Source organism: Anas acuta, chromosome Z, assembly GCF_963932015.1.
Source record: "Anas acuta chromosome Z, bAnaAcu1.1, whole genome shotgun sequence".
NCBI classification, from domain to species: domain Eukaryota; kingdom Metazoa; phylum Chordata; class Aves; order Anseriformes; family Anatidae; genus Anas; species Anas acuta.
This window is the reverse complement of record NC_089017.1, coordinates 35,413,938-35,435,229: the sequence shown is the minus strand read 5'-3', so window position 1 is coordinate 35,435,229 and position 21,292 is coordinate 35,413,938. Positions and strand designations below refer to the sequence as shown.

At 37.1% G+C, this 21,292-nt stretch overlaps 1 protein-coding gene across 2 annotated transcripts in view; it reads left to right on the top strand.

The window, feature by feature from the left end:
- The first annotated feature begins 409 nt into the window (after window positions 1–409).
- LOC137847624 (guanine nucleotide-binding protein subunit alpha-14) overlaps window positions 410–21,292 on the top strand; it is a 78,057-nt gene continuing 57,174 nt past the window's right edge. Inside the window, exons 1-2 of one of the 2 annotated variants that reach the window (XM_068665865.1) lie at window positions 410–885; window positions 11,622–11,702. In XM_068665865.1, the coding sequence (XP_068521966.1) occupies window positions 765–885; window positions 11,622–11,702 (202 nt within the window). In that variant the 5' untranslated portion in view covers window positions 410–764. The remainder of the gene's footprint in view (window positions 886–11,621; window positions 11,703–21,292) is intronic. The other variant, XM_068665866.1, reaches the window with a different exon arrangement.

Sequence of the window (21,292 nt, the reverse complement as noted above, 5' to 3'; positions counted from 1 at the left end):
TACATTTTTTTCCTAGTGGTTTCACCTATCGCTGTTGCATAAACTTTGAGTTAATAAGAAGCCTTGTTGCTTGTTACAAGATGCATTTAAAACTCTGCAAGTTCAAAAGTTCAAGTATCTGTGCAGGGGTTGTGCTTGGAGTGAAACAGAAGAGAAGTGACAGGAGGACGAGAGAGTATCGAATGGGAATCTAAGGAAACTTTGAAGAAATACGTTGACTAAAAAAGTGGAGAAACTGGTATTTCCATCGTTTTATTTTTTAATGCATACACAATGTAGTTACGAACCGCAGTGTCCGTCTCTTGTGCAGTACTGTTTCTCGCCCACCAGCCCCTTCCCCCTGCAGCCACCACCACACCCGCCAAACAAACCAAAGCCCATTTCGACCCGCAAGACCCCCGAAAACAGATGTGACAACTGCGAGCAGCTTCAGGCCGCCCTTCAGGGCAGCTGAAGGCTGCCAGCACCGCTCTCTCGGCTCCTCGCCAACTCCAAGCCTTCAGCCCCCGGGGCGCCGACCCCTGACGAAGCCGCCCGCTGGCCGGGAGCAGGCCCCGTGCCCGGGGCAGGGCTGGGACAGGACACGGGACCCCTGCCCCCAGCCCCCGGTCCCCAGCCGCGGGTCTCCAGCCCCCGGGGCCGCCCCTGCCCGCGTCCCCCCGCCCCGTGGGCAGGAGGCGGCCCCCACCTGCCGGCCGGCGGGAGGCGAGGCCGGGCCGGGCCGGGCCGTGCCGGGCCGGGAGGGGACGCCCCCGGTGCAGGCCATGGCCGGCTGCTGCCTGTCGGCCGAGGAGAAGGAGTCGCAGCGCATCAGCGCCGAGATCGAGCGGCAGCTGCGGCGGGACAAGCGGAACGCCCGCCGGGAGCTGAAGCTGCTGCTGCTGGGTGAGTGCCGGGGGGCGCCGGGCTCCGGGCACGGAGCTGCTGGTGCTGCTGGTGGTACTGCTGGTACTGCTGGTGCTGCCGGTACTGCTGGTGCTGCTGGTGGTGCTGCTGGTGATGCTGGTGGTACTGCTGGTGGTGCTGGTGGTACTGCTGGTGCTGCACGTCTGCCTTGGACTAGGTGCAAGGCTCTGAGTGAGGCTCTTGGGGCACGCGGGTGGATACTTTGGGTTTTGCGGCGGGTATTTATACGGAACGAGGTCTGCCCGTCCAGGCGTTGCGGCGGGGGAGTCAGCTCACCTGCCTGCAGGTGCCTCCGAGGTTCGCGCAGTGCCTTTTGTCCCGACGAACTTTTGAAAAACGTCGGGCTAACAAAAAATACCCCAACAAACAAACAAACAAAAGATTTGCATCAGCACTCTATTTGTATTTTTTTGCTGTTCAAATCATTGAAAACCACACTTTCTCCAGCTACATGCAGCAGTGTACAGCTATGAATGTTACGTGTTGCACACAGCAATTTGAAAACATGTTTTATTGGTCTGGTTGTCCACTTGAAAGTAAAGCAAAATATACAGATAATACTTACTCGTGGTTTGGAGCCAACCATAATTTCTTAGGTCTTTGAACAAGAAATGTCAGATTCTTAGTGTGATTTTTGAAGTTAAGGGAAAGTATATAGAAAGACCAAACCTGGTAGGTGATGGAAAGACAGAATCTAGTAGGCAAATCACGAGGAGCCTGATGATGAAATTCCTGCTGCATCTAGGAATTGTGCGTGTATACCTTCACAGCAGAGATGGGATGGCATTTTTAACTGGGGGTGATGTCCTCGGGTATCTTCATGGTGGGGAGAGCCCATGGATGGACAGCCGTGAGGGGGCTTCATTCTGGAGCCTGGGCTTTTATACTGTCCCATGCCAATCTGCTTGTTCTTGTTGCACTGTGGTTATCTTCTCCTTCTTTTAGAAAGGCCTTGTTTGCGTGTTGTAATGCAAAGACATTGAGGAAAACCTTAGGTGGAGTTGTGCAAAAGAAATCTTTAAAAAAGGCTTTAAAATGCTGAAGAAGCAAGGTGCTTTCAAAGAACAAGCTTTTTGAAAGCACTCTTCTGTGACCGTATTCAGGGCTCTGGGGCCTTTTTTGAAATACCAAGCCTTTTTTGAAACTACCTGTTGCAATAAACAAACTAAAACTTCCTTATGACATTACCAACATGTAACATTGGGACAAGGCTGATTTGTTTACGGTAGCATTTAAGGTATTTTCTAGAACATGGATGTAACCTTGCACGCCCAGTTATGTTAAATATATATTAGAAAGTATAATTTAAAGCATGTAGTTCCATTCAATAAAAAGAATATATATATATATATATATATATATATATATATATATATATATATCATCTGGTACATTTTTTTAGTACCTTTTTTCTTTTACATGATGAGAAAAAAATGGGTTATTCTGGATTATTGTTCATCCAGCAATGTTTTGTCTTCTGAAATCAGGTCTTCAAGTAATGATATGAGCGTGGCATAAACACAACTCCTCTCCTTCCAGTAGCCAGTACTCTTAGCTCCCAACCATTTCAGTCACAGAAGCTTCCTGAGACACATGGAGTTCCTGAGTTTTTAGCAGCTCTCCATGTTTTTTCCATCAATTTACCTAGCATCTTTCAGCCAGCCACAGCACTTTGTGGCAGGGCATGTTCAGCCTACCTGTATTTTGCATGAAAGAACTCTTTTAAAATATATATATATATTTGTTTGTTTGTTTGTTTGGCCTCTTCCTTTTATTTAAAAACTCCTAGCAGTTTCAAAAAGAAGCAGAAGTCTGTCAGTACCTATTTACTCTTCCCCTATGTCTCTTCCAGTCCTGTTATATCCCTCCTCAGTCATCTGTTTTCCAAGCTGAAGCAAATAAGTGATTTCTTTTTTCTTCTGTGTGCCCATGTACATGCACGGCAGTTGTGTGCTAATAAAGAGGGATGTAAGACATTTTCAAATCTTGATTACTCTTGAGAAATATACTGGGGAATGGATTTTTTATTTTTAATTTTGTTTTGTGTAAAACACTGTTTTTCACTATTACCCTTGAATACCTGTTTCTGACTTCCTCCCACTCCTCTCCGCAGTCAAATACACCAAGATTCCCATTCTCAGTGACAGAGCAGACTTTGGAAGCAGCTCATGTTGTTCCATAGTGCTGAGACCTCTTAGACAACAGACACCCTTACAGGTGACATTTCAGGTTTCTAAAATAAGCCTTAATACCACAGTTATATGACAAAGCTTTGCTGGCTGTGTCAGGTCAGGGTGTGAAAAATTCATGCTCCCTTACATGACAGTAATAGGTGCACTTCTGTTAATAAAGAGGCCCCATTAAACTCTACTGATTAAGAGGATTCGGTGCTGGAGGAAGTAGGCATGTCTTTTTTAAGAAAACAGCTTTAATGTCTGAGAGGACAAGTGTTGTATTCTTGACCAGGATTATTGTTAAAGTACGTAAAGGTTTATAAAAGAAACACTTGATCGTGCATTAAACTTCAGTGTAAAACCTCTAAGCATGGGGAGGATAATGCTGCTTGTGACTGTACGTAAGCATAATTACGACTTAAAACCAGTGGAGATTAGCACAGGTGGTCCTTCTGAAGGCTCAGTGAGGCCGCCTCAAGAGGATTTTCTTCCAGTGTGCATCATTATAATGGCCGGATGTGGAGAGGGTCATACTTGGCAGGCTGAGTCACTGCTCCTTGATACTTCAGTACTTGTTGAGCAGAGAGAGATGCTTTGGGAGCTGTAATCCACAGCAGTTTTAACAATCTGTGTACAGACAGTAGACTGGCAGTACTGACTTCTGACTGGAAGTAGGAAAACCTCAAAACAGACAACGCTGTGCCAGATCTCACTGGAAGAACACTGCACATTTGAGAGATGTGCTGTTGTGGACCTTCATGTTCTTTTAAGCATCTGGAAAGGTTTACGTTGATCCTATCACATGGGTGAACCACTTTTTAGTTTTTTGTTTGTTTGTTTTGTTTTGTTTTGTCTTATGTAAGGCATTCTTTGGCATATATAAGGTTTTTTTGTCCTATATAAGGCATTCTTTGGCAATGAGAGAGAATAGAAAATCAGGCTTTAATGAAAGCTCTAGCGGGATCTATCATTGCTATTGTGCGTGAGAAACTCTAGTCACTTAAGAATTTTCCCATTTAAAACATAAGGGTTAACAGAAGAAATCAGTAACCTGGAAGACAGAACCATTCATTTTGGAGCTTCAGAGGTAGTAAAGGACCAACACTGATTTTTACATTTCTCAAAGTGTCCAAGACACGTACAGAGAGAACTGGTGTTGACTGGTTTCTAATTACTTTGTCACATTCACTGCAGTAGCAAGAAGTACCCTGTGGCCTTTTGTTTTCCTAAAAGAAGTCATTAAATTTCTATGGGAAGCATAGTTTTATCCTTCTGAGAACAGGAAAATTCTAGATGTCAATGCGGTTAATTTTTTTCTTGACACTGGACAGGCTGACACTCATAGATGTGTTAAAATATAACTATTTTTGAATGGCAGTGTAGGAATAAGAAGCATCTCCATGATGAAACTGATTTGATTTTGTGTGAGACAGAAAGATATGCAGGGAGGAAGTATATACATATCAGTATACTGGAGGTAAAGGCCATCTTACCAAGTCCTTAGCAGATCTGTCCATGTTCTTGTTAATAAAAGTCATTAGATTGCATAGATTACTCTAATTTAAATAAATTCTCCTTTGGATAATATAAGAGGCAAGACTGAGCATCTGGAACGAATAGGATTTTTTTGCAATGAACTAATGGCTTTGCCTGCTAGCTTATCAGTTTTCTACTATATCTCTCTCTGGTTGCAACTACCAGAAACTCTTTACTCTTCTGTTTGGAATATGTTTTTTATGCATTATTTTTATTTCTGTTGGTAGCCAGGCCTGTCTGTGGTGAATGAAAGGCCAGTGAAAACCTTAAGGGTTGAGACAGAATCTGAATAAATCAGCAGGAACATCTGTACCAGACCCTATGCGGGTGTTGAAGGGTGCAGTCAAGGCATCTTTGTGCAATTCAGTATTTCATTGCAAACATATGCATGAGAAAAACTGCTGCTGTGTCTCAGCTCCTCACTGACAATAATGGCGCTTGTTTTTCCTTCCTGGGATAAGTACGCTGGAGTACACGTACCCTGTGTCATGAGAGCATACCTAATAATGATTGCTTGCTCCTCTGCAACCCTCCTCCTCCAAGTTGTCTGTGCTTGCCCTTTTCAGACATATTTGCAGTACCTGTGACAGCTTTGGTGAACAGATACCTGGTTAATTTGTTCTTTTTATTCCCCAGTTTTTGAAAACTAATAATGAGAAAAAGTAGTGTGAAACTAGTCTATGTTATAAAGGTGAAATAGGAGGATGCTGTCTCAGTTTGAAGAACTATGATTTTACATGAATGTAGTTAATTCTTGTTCATTTTATTTTAGTGGTTTGCTAATAGGATTCTCACAACTTACTCTCTAGAGAAAACTGATGCCTTGCCTGTTATGCCTTGAAATTCTGATCATGTACTACAGTTTCTGAGAATCAACAAGACAATCCGTTTCTTCAGAAGCAAATCTATACAAATACTGAAAAATTCAATTTCAGTTCAATTAGTCTCATGCTTCGTCATTACGGGCAGTTGTAGAATATTTACAGACTGTTTGGATTGTGTATGGCTGATTTGCATTCTGAAGCATGAAGTCTGGTGAACATGTGAGGGTATCTAAGAACAGCTCTATCAATATACAAATGCATCTTCCTTCTTACCTATTGCTGAATTTCACTGGGTATTAGATGAGAATGTTTTTTTCCAACTCTAATATAGTCTATGCTTCATTTGGGAGGCATGTAATTGTCATTTCTAGTTGATACTAATACTGTCAAAACATTTATTTATTTATTTATTTTAATGCTGAAAGGCACAACTGTTACTAGATAAATAGAAATGGTTGTTGTTTTAAGATAAAACAAGCATAGTATTTTTAGGGGGAAAAGGATCCTGGGATTTTGTTTCCCTTAAATTAATTAATCAATTTATTTCTTTATTTTTGAATCACCTGGTTTACAAAACCCTTCCAGTATGTTGGAAGGAGGTAGATGAGGAATGATGAGAAGACATGATCTGTTGAGAATGTTTGTTACTTGTATGGTCCCACAGTGGTAATGAACACTGAAAGGAGTAAAGTGGCATGCCTGCAATTTTTCCATAAAGTAATGTCTTACTGTTAATCATTTTGGATTTTTGGTGCTCCATTGTTTTCTGAGGTATCTAATATTCATTCTTAATGTTGCTTGAAGAAAGCAACAAAAGAGAGTACAGGAGAAAATGCAATTTTTTTTTTCTGTGTCTGCTATCAGAGAGGAAAATAATTAAAATTTTTTCTCACTTTGACCCACCTGGTCTTGTTTCTGAAGGATGCAGTAGTAATAGGCAAGGGAAAATTAGAATTTTCTAAACCTATATGGTTTTATTTAACAGGGAGTTTAGTAAGTAGTATAATGTGATCATACTTTTGTGAAAGAAAAAATGATGAAATGAATAACTAATTTTTATGACAATGCTAAGAATTCTCCTAACTGCTAAGTGCTTTTTGGTAGGATTGCCTTCTGATGCCTTTTTTTTTTTTTTACAGTATTTGGTTATTTGTTCTTTGTATAATTTACTTTGTTTGCCTCGTGTTAGTAATAGTAGAAACAGGTAAATAAAATAGTATATCTCTCTGCTTTGAAACTGAAATACAGTGGCTAGCTTAAAATAAATTCTCAAGAATCCACAGCTCCTCTCTTTTATAGGGGCATGGTGAGTGAAGGACTAGGTGCTGAGCGAAGGGAAATGAACATGTGAGCTGATATATTGCAGCAGTACCAAGGAATTTCAACCTCAAAAGGAAGCATGACACTTGGTTGAATTACTGTCTGAGCAGCAATGGCTGTGTAAACTAAGCAATAATAGTTTTGTCTGCACAAAGCAAACCCAGTGCATGCTTCCATTTTATTACGTTCACTGTGATGCGTACAACTTTGCCATATTTTTAGCACCATTAATGCACAAAACCTTCCCAAGTGAATGGAAGATTCGTTCCATCATGATATCCTGTGATATCACAGTCCCATTTTTACCCATATAGTTTAACTAGGTCTGATAGATTGATGATCTGCTTTTTTTTTTTTTTTTTAATGATTTTTCTTTGGTAACAATCTATGTAATATTTATAAATGTATCTAGCTGGCTAGTTAAGTTAACTAGTTAAGTTAGTGCTAATGAAAGCACCCAATGAAGGCAAGGACTGTTGTCCTTTACCTTATTTTCATGGTGTAAGAGTGGCTATACTACATCTTTATTCATCTATTGCTACTATTGAACACAGTTTTCTGTCAAAAAGTATTTAACAAAGTCAGCTGCATATCACCATGTCACTTTTTTTTTTCACTACACAAAGAGAAAAATCTCTCCAAGTATTTGATGTTGATTTTATGTTTAGGTAGTGCTGGTTTAGGTTAGCTTCCACTTGAGTATGAGAATCATACAAAGCCATTAATAATTTCATTCCTTTTTGATTTTTAAGAGCATACGATCAAACTGAACAAATAAATGCTTCATAAAGAGCATTCCAGTTTGAAAGAATAAACATAAAAATGAAAATAGGGGAATAGTTTTGCTCTAGGTTATGCAATGAAGTATTAAATATAAACTTTGGTTATATTTTCCCTTTTACTCTTTAAGAGGGTGTTGTTGTTGTTTTTTTCCTTGCTTTTTTTTTTCTTTTCTGTAGATCACTTCCAGGTCCAATGATTTCCTCTGCCAAGGAAAGCAAGTTTTCTGTTTGTTTGCTTGTTTGTTTGTTTGTTTGTTTTATGAGTAGCATTATACAAGTTGTTGGCTCACTAACTGCTTGTTTAAAATGCATCTTTAAAGTGCTTAAGATTGAATTTCCTAGTGTTGCAAATGTTTAAGCATTTAGTCTCTTTAATTTGGATAGTCATCTAAGCATATAGCTTCATTTGCAAACTTCAAAAGGGGATCAGAACTCATTGTGTTGTTTTATTTTGTTTTGTTTTGTTTTCTGAAGGATGATAAAACTTCTCTGAATGCAAGATAATCTGTTGTTTTTTTCCAGAATGTTGGAAGTTTACCTTGACTGCCTTACTTTTCTCTGGCTTCTATTTGCTTTATTTTTATTTAGCTACTGTGTTTTAGTTGTTGGTTTTAATCTGTTTCACTACTTCAGATTGTTTTAGAGCTGTTTCAGGTAACTGCCTTTGTCAAGTACCTTTTTGGGTCACTATCATTTCAGTGGAAAATCCTGATTTTGTTGTTGTTTTGTTATTGTTTTGGGTCAGTTACCAAATATTTCCAATTATTGTAACTTACAAAGTACTAGACCACCTCAGTGGGTACTAAGAGTTACTTACAGGTCTGTTTTGGAATTAATCAATTAAAAAAGATTAACTTGCTGATGAGTACTTAAGAATCCTGTTAGCACAATTGTTTATAAACACGAACACTGAAAAAGCGTACTTGAAACATGGTATTAGGTGGCTGCTTGGAATGGTTCATTTTTAGCTGATAGAATGTAATGTAAAGGTTGCTATTTTCAATCTGCTAAAAATAAAGTTAAAATTTGATTCAGGTAAATAAAATCTGATTATAAAATTAAAATCTGATTAAAATAAAATTCATAGGAAAACTGATGAAATAAATTACTGGTAAGTCACAAATACCTACAAATCTGTTCCACCCAAGTACTTTCCTATTTTTAGTCAGCTAATTGATATAGCCTGTGGTTTAAATGGCTGTGAAAAAAAAAAAAAAAAAAAAAAAAAAAAAAAAAGATTTTGATTTCCTTGCTTTGCAGATGGAAAGAAAAAAATCTTACCAATAACTTTTATCATTGAAATTTCCATTCACAACTTCTTAAGGTTGTTTATTTTAAATTTTGTGTTATGCGGCCTGTCTTGTATCCTAATGTATCCTTTCTTTACTACTGTGCTTGGCCTCAACTCTGTTGTATGTATAAAATGCTGTGTAAATGCAGGTGAAAATTTTGCAGACACAACTTCATTTGCAGTATTTGTTGAATGAATAAGGTAACTTTTCAGTATGCCTAACTGAGTGTTGTTTTTTACCCTTGCCCTTTTCTGCTTCTCAGGTACATTGCTTGACTGTTGAGTAGATCTCTTTGTCTTTCTTTTTAAAACTGGGATAGTAATTTTTTGTCTGATATACTATGTATTTTGAAGCTTTCCACTTCCACTGTAAATCTGCCTGAAATGTCAGCGCTAACAGTACTGTAAGATATAGTTGAAAAATGAAAGTGATGACATATAGCAGCCTGTTACGAAAAAGCTGTGAAATTTGAGTTAATTTAGATTAGAATCATAGAAAGATATTACAATTTATTGGGTATCCAAATTTTCACAGTGGTGTAGTTAATCCAGAATGAAAATTACAGCCTACAAAATTTTGAAATAATTTCTTCATCACTTCTATTTGAAAATTTTTCACTGATTTATGGATTGAAAACATGGCACAGATGGCAAGCATTTTCCACTGGAAACTTACAAACTTGAAGTAAGTATTACGGAAAGCATTGTGAAAAACTATTAAATGGTAAAAAGATAATTTATGCAGTTTCATTTCAGTTTGTGTTTAGCAAAGCAATGTTCACATTTCAGATATGTTAAAGCTACATTATTTATTTATTTATTTACTTTGTCCAATAGAGGAAAAAGGAACAGGATTTGATACCATGTTTAGCATCTAGTTTCTCCAAAGTTTTGTTTTAGGAAAAGTAAATTTGAGGCCTCTCAAACTCAAGTACATATTAGGCATGTGTGCTCTTAAAAATCAAAACATAAAAAACAACTTCAGCAGCTGTAATTTTGCTGGTGTTTTTGCCAATGTGCTTTTAAAAAGGTGACCTTTTCCAATTGACTCAATAGTCACTACTTTATATGTCTTCAAATGTTAATATTCTTCTAGTATACTTATCACATTAAGTAATTCTAGAATGACTTTCTCTGCATTTTGTACTGTAAATAGGAAAACAATTTATGCCTGGAAATAATTTGCAACATTTTTTTTCTTGGTGACTGGAGAGAATGGGCTTTACATTCTGAATGTATTATCTTCTTCAGGTAGTAGTGGTGAGTGCAATCTATCTATCTACCTGTCTATCTATCTACCCATCTATCTATCTACCTATCTATCTATCTACCTATCTATTGAGTTTAATGTGTATTACATTAAACTCAAAATGATGTTTAAAATATACTTACATTGTCACCATTTACCTTTGAATTTTATTGGCCCAAGCCTCTAGTTATAAAAAAAAAAAATGTGAAAGGAATGAAGTTCTGCAGCTTTAGTGGGAATGAGTTTCTATTACGTGGGAACACATTCTGTGTTTTTCATTTAATTAGAGACAAAAATTGTGTGAATGATGATGGGGAAGATTATATGTCCATCATATTGCATATTCACTCACTTCCAGGCTTTCCAGCTCTTCCTGTGGACAGTGTATTCAGCATGCAATGCTGGGTTCTCCTGAAGTGTATCCTTTCCATATAGTTAGGTTTACAAGATGTTTTCTGTAAGGATAGATAAGTGTTCAGATAAGGATATCTTTCCAAAACCTCTGTGCTCAGTAACGCTGCTGTTCTTTATGAATATCTCCTCTCTCCATTGTGGAATTTTAATGTGATGTTGTTAGGAAGTTGAACTGGGCTTAGAAAAGTCTTTTTCAAGACAGTATTCCAACTTTCTAAGAGAAAATTGAGTCTGTTTGTAATGACTATTAAGTAGGAGTTAATGAAGCTAAATTAAACTTCAGGAATAGAATAATGTATTCAATCATTGAAGTTCTTTTGTATTCTTCAGTAATACTATTCCTCAATACTGAAACAGTCATTTCTGCTATGGAAGTATTAGGTTACTGGTGAGACCTTTTATAATTTCCGTGTTGAGCTAGAGCTGAACTAGCTTGTTGGATGTAAAGGTTACCTTCGTTTATTTCTACAAGCTGAAGGTAGTCCACAGAGGAAGCAACTCTTGGAAAATAAGATTTAAATAAAATGGACGAATGGCTTTCCGGTTGTATTACATACCTGTAATGTGTTGTGGTTCCACTATTAGTCAAATGTGAGTGTTTTCCCTACTGCTTGTGTTTATGCCCATCTTTTGCTGAAAAGCATTAGAACTTCGCGCAGAGTATTTTGGAAATATCTGTCTTTAGCCACTGTTTTGGAATTGCACGAAATATTAACTGAAAAAATAAATACTTAAAGTAAGTGAAAATCTGTGACACAAAATAATGTGGGTTTTTTGTTGTTTTTGTTTTGTTTTGTTTTTCTAAGTTACAAGTAAATACTTTTTGGACTCAGATATTTCCAAGGTAATTGTGCCAAATATTTATCTACAATCATAAATACATTTTAAAAAGCAAATAAGTTCCCAGCCTGATGTGTTTTCTTTGACAGGAAAGGCCAAACAATTCATTTTAGCCCTTAGGACACATCCGTTTCACAATTCCTAGCTTTGTGTTTGAAATGAAAATGTGTTTCATATAAACATTTGGCGTTCATTACCCAAGCAGGAAGCTTTTATGCTTAGCTGCTTGTTTTATTGTTGCTTCACAATCTTAAAGCCACGTGTCAGCCTGTGTTTTTTCCTTAGGTAGCACCTTTTGTGACACCAAGGCCTCTGCAGCAGGAGCTGTCTTTCCTTACTTGGCAGACACATACAGGTCCCAGCTGTGTAAGTGTTAAATGGTGACAATACAAACCTCAAAATAAGGAGCTTGCAAACCTGCATTTGGGAAGAGTTCCTGGCATTCCTGTAGTGCAGAGTTGCCAGACCTTAAGTCTGCATATGTGTTTGCGTACTGCAGTTTTGCCTTTTTTCAGTCACAGCTCAGAGTGAAACGTGTGTAGATGAATCCAAAGTTTATTTTGCTGGAAGTTTTCACTGGTTATTAAACTGAAAAGACCTGAGGCCCTGTAAAATATTTGGGCGGCAGTACATTTAGGGTAGAGACAGATACCATCCTGTCACAATAGGAGGCAGATGGATTTCAAGCCTCTGTGCTTGTTTTGAAGTCATTTGCTTGCCAGAAGTCCAAATAGAAGAGGTAAGCAGTTCTAACAGATACAGAAATATGTCTTCTAAATAAAGCCATCAGGCCCAGTGAAACTCAGGGGAATTTGAATATTCAAGTTATGAGAGCTTTTTGAAAATGCTATCTAAGCTCATCAGGTGCCCCCACGGGAACAATTTTTTTTTTTTTTTTTTTTTTAAGAGGGAAAGAACAAAACCCAACAAAGTTATGAATCATTAAATGGACCTGTTTTTAAAGGCAGCTGTTTCTTACATATTTTTTTTTTTCATTTTATTATAGAATAATTTATTGTTATTGGTGGAAAGTATGCTATTTAATTTCTTAAACTCCATGTGGCAGAACTTTCATTTTGTGAGACATACTTATCTCTGAAAAAATAGAAACTCTTATTTTTAAATTTAAAGTTTTTTTTTTTTTTTTTTTTTAATGCATTATCATGTCTTGTTTTCTTCTTCTTTTCTTCTTCTTCTTTTTAATAATTACAGTCTTCAACAATGTTTAATTTAGTAATGCCTCACACTTTAAATTCTGAAGTCCTCATCAACTAATTGTTTTTAATACTAAAATATATGAAAATTTCAGTTGAAGCACTGGGAAAATAAACAATGTATCTTTTGGGGATTGCATGTTACTTGTTTTTTATTTGGCTATGTGGAGAAACAGCTGGTCCTCTGTGGGATGTAGCTTAAACAGAGGAACCTGTTTAGTATTTGCAGTCTTGTTATTGCAAATCCTATATGTAAAGTACCTCGGTTTGAGCTTGTATTTTAAATAGAGTTACACACATTAAATACAAAACAGTATTTCTGGTGTATTGAGGATTGATAGAAGTATGATAACAATGGGGAGGGAATGATAGCACTGTGTTACAATGGCATGTTTCAATTCTTAGTTCAAATGTTACTGAATTGTCAACTATGAAACCAGATGAGGTACAGAGATTGTATAGTGTTACAGTTTGCATTCAACATAAAGAATATATTATCTACTGTGGAACAAATTAGGATGCTGTTTATCTATTCCAACATTTTGGGGAAAATATTGTTCCATCCAGCTGTGCTCAGTTTAATACAACAGCCACAGGAAAGCAAATATTAACTGTTTGATGTAAGTTTATATTATCTGTGGGACAGGTCATAGAAGATAGTTCTTACTATAAGCACTTCTGGTCTTTTGGGGGTGAGAATTGTTGGAACAGCTAATCCTGGAAAACATTTCCAGGCATGTGAAGGAGAAGAAAATCATGAGGAGTAGTCAGCATGGATTCACCAAGGGAAGTCATTCCCTTCTTTACCATGTGGGTGGCAGAGTATTGGTACAGGTTGCTCAGAGAGGTTGTGGAATCTCCCAGCTTGGAGATCATCAAAAGCCTGGTCTTCAAAAACATGGTCCTGGACAGCCTGCTCTAAGCGACCCTGCTTAAGCAGGAGGCTCGGACCAGGTGACCTCCAGAGGTCCCGTCCAACCTCAACCATTCTGTAATTCTTTGTAGTGGAATACATCTATTGCTTTGCCCTTTGAGTTCATGTTAATTAATAATAACTATTTTGTTTTCATTTTACAATAGTGTTTGTTTGTTTGCTTGATTTTTGATTAAGCTCATGACCACAAATCCTGTTCAGTTTTTCTCCAGTTTACATTGGTATATATTACTGTATTTCAAATGGAGGTATATTATAGTATTTGTGTGATACTGGTTACAGTAACCTTTTAAAGTTCTTTAAGAAATTCACCATAGTCTCTTTTTATATTTAAAATCTTTTGAGAAGTTCCTCTGACTCCTGAGTGCCCCTGAAAAACAGTTCCCTTTTATAATATAGCTGTATTTCTTGCCTAAGGTGTAAGTTTGCACACCACCATCTATCTCACTATCAATCTCACTATTCATATGATAAATACAGGTGTTCTACAAAAGCTTTCAGCTGTTGAAATTGAGTTTAAGTACCTCTTTTTTCACTCCTATGTTGATTCCTAGCACTGAAGAGTTTTACTGTTGCTTAGCTATGCCCTACTAGATCCTGATTTTTTTTTTTAAGACTTGCCAATTCTTATAGGTCAGTACTTGCAGTTACTTTTGACCTGTAGTAATTAAATAATAATAATAATAATCAAAAAATCTGACAACAACTGAAAGCTTTAATCCTTGTTTCAAAGCTCCACACTATGTTTAGGTGGTGTGCAGAACTGGATGTGCAAGCAGCTATGCTTTAGTCCCACCCAGCCTCATAAGAGGCCCTTTCCATGTAGTCACTGCTTTTTCCCTAGGTAGAATGCTATTCCTACCTCCTGGCTCCCAGAACTATGCAGGACTCCTGGTGTTCAGGTTCTTCTCTTGTCCTCTTGGAGACAGAAATAGCCTTTTAAAATGTGTTATTTTGGCTCAACAGAGGTCTCATATGAGGTGCCCCTACTTCTAGGGAACGGATTTTAGTCACCCTGAAGGTTCTCCTTATTCTCTTTACCTCACTGTTACATTATTTTGGGCTATGTTTTTATCCACCTGGTCACGAATCATAGAAGGGCAGGCGGGACCTCTGGAGACTGTGTTGCCTGAGCTCCTGCCCAAATCAGGATTGCATAGACCTCAGAACAGTGTCCAGTTGGGTGTTGCATATCCTTCAAAGACAGAGACACCCACCATGGACAGCCTGTTTCAATCACCTTCACTGTTAAAGTTTTTTCTTATGTTTAAGCAGAATTTCTTATATACCCATCTATGTCCTATGCATCTTGCATCCCTAGAAGTGTCTAGTTCCATCTCTGCTCTCACCATCAGGTATTTCTGCACATGGATAAGATCTTCATTAGCTTTCTCTTCTCCAGCCTGAAAAGTCTCAGCTCCCTCAGCCTTCCCTTGTATGAGAAATACCTCTGTCCCTTAATTATCTTCATGGCCCTGTGTTGGCCTCTCTCTCCAGTATTTCCACATCTATCGTACTGGAGAGCACAGAATGACACCCAGCACATCAGGTGCAATCTCAGCAGCGCTGACTAGAGGGGAAGCATTGCCTATCTTGACCTGTTGGCAATGCTCTTCCTAATGCAACTCAGGAGGCTGTTGGCTCACATTAAACTTGATGCTCACCAGGACCCCCAAGAGTCTTTTCTGTCGATCAGCTTTCCAGCCAGGCAGCCCACAGCATGTACTGGTGCATGTACTGGTTATTCCTCCCCTAGTGCAGAACTGTGCATCTCCCACTGTTGAGCGGCGTCAGGTCTTCTGTCAGCCAATTTCTCCAGCCTGCTGAGGTACCTCTGAATGTACATCCATCTTGTGTATCAGTTTTTCCACTATTTCTATAGATCCTTAATAGTCATGTTTAATAAGCTAGTCATGTTTAGCAGGGAGAGCCTGTTTCAGGTGAATTGCAACAGGAATGAGATCTGTGTCATCCCATTCAATACTGGTGAAAGTAGCAACCTGGAGATGTTTTTTTCCTTTTCTTGTAGTTCTGCCCTTTCTTGCAGTCACCAGTGCCAAACATATTCACGAAAAGTAACCTCTAGTAATGCTATAGAAAACAATTTTTTAACAAATACATGGCAACATAGTGTTATTAAAAGATTACAAATGCCTTCATGGAGAAGAACAAGGAAGTTTGCCAATTGTTTAGTTTTAAAATAATGTAAGTGCCAAAAGAAGTGTCTCATACATAATAAAAACATGTTTTGTCCACTTTAGAAAACTTTGTTTGTCTGGTAGAAACACATCCGCAGTTGTCATACTCACATGAGCCAGAATTAGCAGCTACCCCCCATATACAATAAGCTATGATTTTAAAATCTTTAAACATTTAAGTTTTTAACTAGGATACTGTGTCAAAGTTTTATGGTAATAAGCAAAGTGAATCCCTCACCTGGATGAAAACTCTGTGGGCTCAGGACAACTACCCAGGCTAAAATTTGGGCTGTAAACCCAAACATCATAGTGTAAGGAATGTCACTGTCCCATAGCATAAAAGTGATGAAGGAGAGAGAAACATGCACATGCTCTACTTAGGAAGTTTTTAAAGATCAAGTCAATTGACTGCTTGTGTAAGTTTATGTCCTGTTGGTACAAACAATGAATGGTAGCTTTCTGAATACTGGCTCTTCTTTCTTGAACTAGAGGGACAGAGAAAAATCAGCCACTGAAAATCTCCCTTGGTTAACTGTGTAGAAATACCAGCCAGCTTCCAAGAAGTTACCAGCAGGGCAGCACAGAGTTTACAGGATGTTTCTTCATTGATATACACCTTGCATTAAGTATATATAAAAATACAAATATATATTGACAATTTCTTACACAAATGGAAAATTTTCCATGAACACTAAAATGAAAGCTTCCAGTGGAGATGTGGGAAAAAAAATATAATCAAACAAAACCAAAAACAAGCAACCAAACAAAAACCCCATGCTGTTTGGCAGGTTTTAGTCCAAGGTACAACAAATTGTTTCCAATTGCATCATTCTAAGGAACCTTCAGAACAATTCTACATTTTGATGTTTTCAGTTTAAATAAATAACAAAAATGTTACTGTTTTGTCACTGACTATTGAAGTAAGGATATTATGCAGTACCATTTTTTATAGTTAGGCTACTCTTTACTAATCTGATTTCCTGTTCTGCTTGGATATTAAAATTCAAAACTTTGCAGGACCAGGAAACATTTTAGTTTATGTCACAGCTGCCTTTTTTATATCAAGCCACTCCTCTGAATTTAAGATGTTGCTGTAGTTCTTTATGTAGTTCTTATGTCCTGAAACATGGAAGGTGGTCAGGTACATTTAACCTTTGATTATATGAGTGGAGTTACAGCATTTCTTATGGGATACTGTGATGTCTTGGATACTGTGGAGCATAGAACTTGAAAAACAGAGTAAAAATACCACATACAGGTCCACAAAATTAAAGCTCCCTCACTAGATGGATTTCTTAGCTCAGGATAACTTATTATGTTCTTCAATGACAGGAGGAAAACTGAACTGTCAAAAATTTTCTGTTTCAGCTGGTTGTATTCTGGCACAGCATAGGCAAAAAAATGTATGTATTTCTATGAAATGTTAGTTTATAAAACATTCCATTTAAAATTCTAAAGCCTTTAGAAAAATCTCATTAGATAATCACCATCACATATGATTAATGATTTACTTAGCATGTCTGGTTATTGCAGATGAAATGTGAGTATAATTATCTTCTGTAAACTTTCCATGGTCTTTTGCAAAATTACAAAGTAAGGAATTTCCTACTTCTGTTAGTTTACTCTCTTGTAAGACATATGCTCGTGTCATATGTGTTTCACTTTACATGAAATACTGAATGCTAAGCTAGTTTATATATTAATCTAGTTTTTAATACGTTCTTTTTATGATTATAGGATTATCTTGTATAAGTGGACAAGCTGTTTCATATGAGATTTATATTTACATAAAATCATACTATGAGTTTGCCCCACCTAATCAAATACCCACCAGAAATGAAGTATTTTCAGCTGTTTACCACCTGCTCTTAGATTTCTCTTCTGTCAGCACACTTGCTTTGCATTTGTGGAGAATCTAAATTATTTGAATGATTTTTTATTTTAAAAAGTACTTTTAGTGTTAGTTGACATATGAGATAATATTAGAAAATTAAGGCATATGCACAATTTTGGACTAAATAATTGACTAAGTGATTTTATAATCCTTTCTATTCATTAGTTTGTAATTCACCCTGCACAATTTCTCTCTATCAATCACAGCCCAGAAATATTTTTTCCTTAAGCGTTTGTACAATTAAACATTATCATAACACAAATGAAGAACAAAAAGTTATTTGGTACATATACTGTACATGCTCCAAAATACAAAATGTGTACAAGGGAGTGTAAATAATGTAGATATCATTATGATTTCCAGATTTTTCTGGCAAAGAGCTCTTTGACCTGTTTACTATTTAAACACCAACATATTTTAGAAATGATGCTAATATTTATGTTAGTGACTTTTCCCTCTTTCTCAGTGACATACCAAAAAAGTTCATAATAAGTTAGTGTGCTTCATGAAACTTGTAGCTTCTAATGGGTTTAAGCATACAAATCTTGTTGCTTTTTGCAGCTAGTAGCTCTTTTACTTGCAAATGTCAAGCTATGTGCTTTTCTGTGGGCATATTATACTTCAACGTGGCTAAGAGTTGCTCGATGCTTTCTACTTCCTCAACAGCAGAGAGACCCCAAAGAATATGGAGGTGTTTTGAACTGAGGATGTGAAGGGAGGTTGGGATTTTGCTGTTGGTAATGCATAGAAAACAAAACTGGAAGTGAACACTAAAAGACTGAAATCAAACAGTTTCATTTGTAGTTTAAAGGTAGTTTTGTGTCAGATTAGCATTTGTGATGACAAATCTGGGTTTTACCAACAATTTGATAAGGAATCTTAGCAAGTTCTTTGGCTTTTGTAAATACTTCAGTGCTGACCTCCTGAAATGGGAACTTGTATCTTTTCTCAAGGTTCTATATACTACCCATAACAAATTCCTGTGTTCCTTGCATGGGGCCATGATGGAAGATGGATTTGCTCTTTTTCCTCTTCGGAAAAAAAAGAAAAAAGAAAAGAGAACGATGGCAACAGCAAATTTATCTGCTTGTGTTCCGCAGCACAAAGTGGTAATATGACATCTGACTAATTAAGGATAATATCAGAAAATATTAAAAGAAAAGAAAAACAAACAAACAACAACAACATCAACAACAAAAAACACAACTATTGCTATTTATGTGTTTGAACAATATCACAAAATAAGATCATACTGGGTGCAGACTACTTGTGACAGAGGTAGGTCACGGATAATTCATGGTACATTTTTTGGAAAGTGTCTTTGGGAAATTGCTTTATATGAGGTCAAGAGAACTCAGGGTTCTAAAATACTTAGATCTTTTCAAAGCTCTTTGCCTCTATCCTCTGGGATCCTGGTAGTTACAGATGTTATGCTTTAGTAGAAAACTTCTTTTATTTTAGTCAACTGCATATTCTATCATCCTATATATAAGATGACCTGACAAAACATTTGTATAATTATAAGGAAGTGTTTATAAATAGTATTTAGAATATGCCTCAAACTTATCTTTGATTACTTTTAAAGTTCATGATTGCTGAGTGCTGATGATCTTCCACCTCTGCTCTCTGTCTCATGCTCACCTTGGGTTTCTGCTTTTCTCCTGTGCATCATGGGGTGCATGCAGATACGCCCATAACTTCTCTTGGTCTTGTGCCATGCATGTGTGCCAAAGGCCGATGTTCAGTTATATGGGCATCATTCTCAGGTTGCTGAAGTAGTTTGTGTTTCACTGGTGGTGTGTGCACCAGCCCTGAGATCCCCTGATGAAATGCTTTTACAGTTGCAGCAGATCTAATTATTGTTCTAAGAGAACAAATGTGCCTGCGGGGCATGAATTTTCCCTTTCCTTTCTTGCCGACTTCACCACAGCTTCTGATTTCAGATCTCATTTCTAATTTCTCTCCTGTCTTCAGAGTTTTTTTAATAATTTAATAAATGCAGAGAACCTAAGCAGTGAACATGACATGTGAGCACTTGTGGCACTTCACCTTTTTTGGAAGACCCGCACTCAGCAGTGTTGTAAGGACACAGAGGAGCTCTTTTGACAGATCTATTCCTCCTTACGGATACAAAGTGCTTAGCTGTTGCCTACAAAAAGTTTATTTCAGATTCTAGACTTCATGAAGGCTTTTGTTTTGGTTTTATTTATTTATTTATTTATTTATTTATTTATTTATTTTTTTATTTTTATTTTTTACAATAGCATAATTATCATCAGCTGTTGAAATTAAAAACGATTGTTATACATTGCCAGTCCTATTCTGCCTCTATACCAATGGTATCCATAGCCTTAGCTATATAAAGGACAACTTTCTCTTAAAATTATTGATGTATTCTTGCCATTTTTTTTCTTGTAACAAATGAGGACACATTTCTGTGCTCTTACAATTTTTCAGTGCTAGTTTGTGTTTCATTCCTTCTAGATTCTCTCTCTCTCTCTTTTTTTTTTTTTTTTTTTTTTTTAAATTTAGGATAGCCTGGCAGAATAGAGAAAGCAAGAAACAAGGCTGTTCAAAATGGCTTTTCTGTGAGTGGAGGAGGAAGGGGATGCATGTTATACTTCAGTGGTGCTTCATCATAAGTATTGCCTGTCATTAATGAGCGTGAGCATATGTATTAGCATCACTGGGGCAGACCTCTCTATTCTTGTCCTTCCAGAGTCTGTGGCAGAGAGCCCTTAGGCACCAACACATTGTTTTGACATAGTCTGTTGTGACAATACAAGGAAATAAGAAAGGAGTTTGGTTTCCCTGGTTTCCCTGAACAAAGCCATTCAAAAATTGTATTTTTTTTTTTTTTTTTTTTTTTTTTTTGGGGGGGGGGGGAGTAGTTTGAGATTTATTTACTTATTTATGTGTTTTGGCAGGGAGGTTCTACTTTTAGAAGTCTACTTCTAGAAGTTCATTTCTTGGCTGATTTCAGGAACTATACTAACAACTTTTTTTTTTTTACCTTTCTTTTTTTTTTTTTTCCCTACAGTTACTGAGAGTGAAGGTATTCAGGATTACAGGGATTTTCTGACTAATTTACAATTATTTTGAAAGTGTTGGTTAGAGTGTGTATGAAGAAAAGGTTTGTCCTATCGTTGCATGAAAGTAATAGTTGCCTTCATAAGAGTTATCAAGCTTAATTCTGTACACAGTGTAGGAGATATGAAATTCATAGGATGACTTTTGTTGGCGTTTACTTGTTTATGGTAACAGAGGGACCTCGCTGGTTTATTCTGGCAGTTGCACTTGCACTGGACCCATTCCTTCTGCTAATAACTAACAGAGAATAGTCTAGCGAAACACAAATACATATTTGGAGTTCTTGATGTCTGATGGATTTTGTCAGTTTTAAACAAGCTTTTTCTTGTGTTTAATATACTGCTCGTTACAATACTTCCTATTACACACACAACACCAGTAATATAAACCATTATTGGCATCATTTGGGACGTCCCGCAGCAGCAAAAGATTTTCCATTAGGAAACTGCTTCATTGTTTTCTTTTATTTAGTATATTTTTTTCATTTTGTTTTGTTTTTAATCAATTAAAAACAAAATGAGGTTTAAATGAAAAGAATGCATCTGCACTGAATACTAGTGATTACCTAATGTGAGGATTGAGATATCCATGGTACAAGGTGGAGGAACATTGCTCTGCTTCTCTGT